The sequence below is a fragment of the Thalassophryne amazonica genome, chromosome 10 (assembly GCF_902500255.1).
Source record: "Thalassophryne amazonica chromosome 10, fThaAma1.1, whole genome shotgun sequence".
NCBI lineage: Eukaryota > Metazoa > Chordata > Actinopteri > Batrachoidiformes > Batrachoididae > Thalassophryne > Thalassophryne amazonica.
The window spans coordinates 83,153,023-83,159,110 of record NC_047112.1 but is presented as its reverse complement, the minus strand read 5'-3'; the positions used below and the strand labels follow the sequence as shown (position 1 = coordinate 83,159,110).

The window sequence follows — 6,088 nt, the reverse complement described above, 5'->3', positions numbered from 1 at the left end:
TACATTTTCTATGCGCCATGCCGTTACAAAAAACAAAAAAACAACAACAAAAAAACACAAACACACACACACACACACACACGAAAAAAGTCGAGTTTTCACCCAGAGACTTCACTGATTATAGTGACTGCAACGAAGTCAGACCGATTTGTCATGAGGCATGTCCGGTAGACTTTTTTGCAGTTGTGCACTTGGGGGTGTTTATCAGGAAAATGATTATTTCTCTACATTGATGACAGACCTGCAGTGGGTCTGTAATCAACTTTTCTGCAGCGCAGCTTTGCTTTGAACCTTGAACCAATTGAAGCAGTGATTCGCAGGTCGAAGCAGTGCTTTGATGAACGATTTGTGGATTTTATATTGCTTTATCCTAATTTTTTTCCTGCTAAAACCCTGAAGAGCATATGTCTGTGAGTAATATTTAATATTTTTATGTTAAACCGACCTGTTATGCTCTTCTGAAACAGTTGATAGATGTATTTTATAACTTAAAAATGGGACCGATGTGCGTTAGCATGTCTATGGCGTTTTCAGTGTTGAAGTTAACATTAAGCTGTTCGCATCAACACATTTGTGTTGATTTGTTTTCTGTATAATTAATGGCTCAGCATTCGTTGTCGTAAAAGAGTCAAATTGTAATTTTTTTAATTTATATTTATTCATATATTATAGCAACAATAGTCTACATAATAGACAATAATAGACAATAATAATAGACTAATAATGTTACAATACAATACAATACAATACTACCAGTCATTTACAAGCCTAGATAAACTTTTATTAAAAAATCAGTCCGTTTTTGATTATAAACATTTACTTGTACTTTTACTTTCAATACTTAAGTACATTTAGTTGTACATTACTTGTCATACTTAAGTACAATAAATACTAGATACTTTAAGACTTTTACTTGAGTAGCATTTCAATCAGTGACTTGAACTTCTGCCAAAGTAATTTTTTTAATGGGTAGCTTTACTTTTACTTAAGTGTGATTTTACGGTACTTTATACAACACTGCTGGTTACCATGGACTGATTAATGGTGATAAAATGCCCATTGTTCACTGTTGTTACCTAATATCCCTAATCTCTCCAAAAATATTAGTCCTATCAACGTTCTGTTTTGATGGCGTTAATCCTTGACCCAAAATTCCTAAGCATACCCAACAGCAAATGCCAACTCTCCCCAGTTTCTTGGTGATCAAAGTTACACGCACACAGAGCCCACGTGGCTTTTAATATATAAATTTGATAAAGTTGTTGCTTGCAGCTGCTCCTGTTCAGGGTCACCACAGCAGATCTGTATTGGGATTTTTCCAGTGTATTTGTATTGTCAATTGCGTTGGTAGCATAGCCCAAGCAGTGGGTCACCCCTTTGAGTCTGGTCTGCTGGAGGTTTCTTCCTCAAATCATCAGAGGGCGTTTTTCCTTACCACTGTCACCTGTGTGCTTGTTCTAGGGGTTGGCAACATTAGACCTACTTGTGTAAAGTGCCTTGAAGCAACTTTGTTGTGATTTGGTGCTATATAAATGAAATAAATTGGTTTGAAATAAATAAATTGAATTTGGCACACATTTTATGTCCTTTCTGATATAATTCCAGTTTTAAACCCCCCCACACACACGGCCTTTGAAAATGTTCTTCCATCCAAATACTAACCAGGACCCACTCTGTTTAGCTTCTGAGAGGTCTGACAGGACCAGGCTTACACAGAGCTGGCTGGCTGCCTGAATTTCAAAAGTAAAAACCAATTTACATTTGTTTTTCAATATATTTTCAGCCTGTACATTTGTTTTCTAAATGTAAATTTAGTTTTACTTTTGCAAATGTGTTTCTCAACTTGTAAATTTGCTTACTAACACATAAATGTGTTTTTACTTTTGTATACATGTTTCTCAAATCTGTTTTCTAAATGTAAATATTTTCATGTGTGCTCTGACTTCCAAAGACATGCAGTTTAGGTGAGCTGGTGACTCTAATTTGACTATGTCTCTGTATGGCCCTGTGTTCAGCTGGCATCCTGTCCAAGGTACAGTGCCCTCCAAAGGTATTGGGTCCCTTGGTATTTCATACATTTTAATTTATTTATGCCATTTCAAATACAAAAAGTAAATTGGGCTTCTCAACATAAACATTTCTAAAATTATCTTCCTTAAACTCAAACTAAAAGTAAATCTCTATAACCTGATATAGATTAATTAAAAATCTAAAAGCCAAGATGATTATTTGCATAAGTAATAAGCCCCTGTGGTATAATATCTATAAATAATCAGTTTTACTGCCAGTTTTCTTCAGACAAGTCAGGGGATGGATACATGAACATTTCCAAGTTACTGAATATGTCTTGGATGTTATTTACATTAGTTATGAAGAAATACAAACACTACGGGACTCTATGGTAAATCTGTGCGGAACAGAAAGTTCTCCAAAATTGAGTGACTGTGCAAGAAGGAAAAGCGTGAGGAAAGCCAAGAAGTTCTAGGCTTCTGTGGCTGTGAATGGAGAAATTGTGCATATAGTGCATGTTTTGCATTTTATATCCCGAGTCCCCTGTTTCTTTTAAAGAAAATTTTCACATGTTACAGCCTTATTCTAAAATGGACAAAAATCATTTTTTTCCCCCTTAAAATTCTACACCCAATACTGTATAATACATGTTTGTTAGGGTTTGGGGTAGTTTGTTTTAAGATTTTTGCAAATTAAAAAAAAACCCTCAAAAAAACCAACAACTAATAAATCACCTGTACATCAGTATTCGCAGTCTTTGCCATAAACCTCAAAATCGAGTTCAGGGGCATCCTGTTTTCACTGATCATCCTTGACATATTTTTACAGCCTAATTGGAGTCCACCAGTCTAACCCTCAATTCAATTGATTGGGCATGACTTGGAAAGGCACACACCTGTCTACATACTCATACTACATACTCATACTCACTCTGGTCTGATAAGACAAAGATTGAACTGTTTGGCATGAATGCCAGGTGTCATGTTTAGAGGAAACCAAGCACCATCCTTTCAGTGAAGCATGGTGGTGGCAGCATCATGCTGTGGGGATGTTTTTAAGTGGCAGGAACTGGGAGACTAGTCAGGATTGAGAGAAAGATGAATGCAGTAATATACTGAGACATCCTGCATGAAAACCTGCTCCAGAGTGCTCTTGACCTCAGGCTGGGGTGATGGTTCGTCTTTCAGCAGGACAATGACTCTCAGCACACAGCCAAGATGTCAAAGGAGTGGCTTCAGGACAACTCTGTGGATGTCCTTGAGTGCCCCAGGCAGAGCTCAGACCTGAATCTGATTGAACATCTCTGGAGAGATCTGAAAGTGGCTGAGCACCAACGCTCCCCATTCAACTTGATGGAGCTTGAGAGGTGTTGCAAAGAGGAAAGGACAAAAGTGCCGAAAGATAGGTGCACCAAGCTTGTGGCATCATATTCAAAAAGACTTGAGGCAGTAATTGCTGCCAAAAGTGCATCAACAAAGTATTGAGCAAAAGGTGTGAATACTTATGAACATATGTTTTCTTTGTTTTTTTTTTTTTTTTATCAATTTGCACAAAATTTCAACAAAACTCTTTCATGTTGTCATTATGGGGTGCAGTTAATAGAATTTTGAGTGGAAAAACATGAATTTCATCCATTTTGGAATAAGGCTGTAACATACAATGTGGAACAAGTAAAGCACTGTGAATACAACCACAAGTTATAATTATGAAGACTGGCTCATTGCAGCTCATATTCTCAGGAAAATAATAAAAATATGAGGGTGAATACAGCTCTTACCCAGCCATTCACAGCCGTAAAGCTCCACTCTCATGCAGACGTTCATGGAGTGGTCTGTGACAGGCATGAAGCGGACAAAACGAGCAATGATGGGTGGCTCCAGGTCCTTGAGTACAATGTCATATGTGTTCCTGTTTCCGTCAATCACCTGCACACACAGACAAAAAAAAAAAGAAACAGGCCAGTGAGTGAAACTAATGTACATATAAATTACATCAATACGATATGATGTATATTATGTATGTATACATGTATACATACATAATACATATACATATGTATACATGTATATTATGTATATGTATATCGTATATGAAGAATATGAAGGACATCAGGGGGCTGATGCATACCCTGTGCACTGCAGACACCACAATATAAATGTACAAGTAAATATACTGTAATGGTGACTAAAGGTCAGAGCCGACTGTGCTTCCTCAGGAGTCTCAGATCTTTCAATGTCTGTAGAAATATGTTGCAGATGTTATGGTCTCCACCGTCATCTTCTATGCTGTAGTGTGCTGGGACAGCAAGCTGAGGGCAGCTGACATGAACAGATTCAACAAGCTCATTGGGAAAGCTGGCTCTGTTTTGGGGGTTGAGGTAGAGTCTGTGGTAGAGGTGTCAGAGAGGAAGATGTTGAGGAAACTGCTCAGCCTCCTGGACAGCACCTCCCACCCCTGAATGCCACACTGACATCCTGTCAGAGCATCTTCTGCCAGACTGAGACCACCGAGGTGCACCACAGAATGCCACAGGAGGTCTTTCCTACCTGTGGCAGTCAGACTGTATAATTCCTCCCCCTTCTGCAGGATGAATGCATAATGAACAGAGCTATTAAGAGTTATTTAGTTACTCAGAGTTATGTGCAATATTGTTCAACATCTTGTGCAAATGTTTTAAAAAAGATTGTTCACTGTTTTCTGTTACTGGTTTGGTACTCAAGCAAAATAATTTCTTTCAGGATAAATAAAGTTATCGTATCCTTATTCTTATTATGTATAACTTCATCATATGACTTCTGTGCAACATCATTATGAAGTCATTCATACCAATCGATCACAAATATTTTGCCGAAGCATAGATGCATTACATCAGGGGTGGCCAAGTTCGGTCCTCGAGAGCCACATTCCTGACACTCTTAGTTGTCTCCCTGCTCCAACACACCTGAATCCAATGAAAGACTCGTTAGTAGACTTTTAATGAGCCTTTCATTGGATTCAGGTGTGCTGGAGCAGGGAGACAACTAAGAGTGTCAGGAATGTGGCTTTTGAGGACCGAACTTGGCCACCCCTGCATTAGATCATCCATCTAATCCATCTTAGTTGTTGAGATAATACAAAAAAGGTGTTAATTTGCACAATATTTTCCTTGAACTATACCAAAAACTATCACCTCGAGATATCTATCCAATTAATATTCCATTGAGGTTTGATTCATTTGGGCTTCTTGGTTGTTGTGACACACCACACACACACACACACACACACACACGTTTGCACAGTAGTCTTGGATCAAGATTAAGATCCAGGCTTCCAACCCCTTCCTGGACTCGGCCATCGGAAGTCACTCGGCTAATATAATAGTCATCATTTTGGATGTTACCTATTACTTCAGATCAGGGGAACCCTGCAGTTTGGTTTCAGGGATCATCGAAATATACACTGACAATTGTAAAACATAGATCTCATCATCACAACTGATTCAAAAAGCTGTCTTGCCTGCTTGCCCTGCCTGTTCCTCCAGGAGATCCAGCGGCTCCCGTCACGGCTGTATTTAATCTTATACATTTGGGCAAACTCATTGCCGATGCCTCCTGCATGACGACCCTGGGTGCCCACAAGGGTGATGAAATGGAGCGAGCGCAGGTCAATCTGGAGGAACTCGTTCAGGTTGTCAGGCTCAACGGTTATCTCCGGACACCACGCTCCATCGCCCTCCTCGAAGTCCAACCTGGGAGAAAGACACGAGCCAAGGGAGGAAGAGACACAGAGAGAAAACATGAAATCACAGGGGTGGATGTTCATGGTAAATGAGGAGAGAAAGTAAGACAGGGCGGTGAGGGAAAGGTAAGAGTGAAGTTGGCGTGAGCACGGTGGCAGATTTCAGTTCTAACAGCTTCTTATAAAAACACCTCAGTGGCAGGGACTGAAACCACAGCCAGGCTACAGGGAGAAATTGTGTTACATCATTATCCTGATACTGAAGGCCACCCAGGTTCTCCCACAAACAGCAGCACCTTAGTGCTGTGGTTCTAAGTACATACAGCTGATAGCCCACTTTGTGGTTTAGTGCAAATAAACC

At 39.4% G+C, this 6,088-nt stretch overlaps 1 protein-coding gene across 2 annotated transcripts in view; it reads right to left on the bottom strand.

Annotated features, from left to right (window-relative positions):
- The window catches only part of ddr2a (discoidin domain receptor tyrosine kinase 2a), a 135,589-nt gene that overhangs the window by 26,957 nt on the left and 102,544 nt on the right, over window positions 1-6,088 (bottom strand). For both annotated transcript variants that reach the window (XM_034180365.1, XM_034180366.1), the window contains exons 4-5: window positions 5,506-5,737; window positions 3,788-3,935 (exon numbers count right to left, since the gene is read on the bottom strand). In XM_034180365.1, coding sequence (XP_034036256.1) covers window positions 3,788-3,935; window positions 5,506-5,737 — 380 coding nt within the window. The remainder of the gene's footprint in view (window positions 1-3,787; window positions 3,936-5,505; window positions 5,738-6,088) is intronic.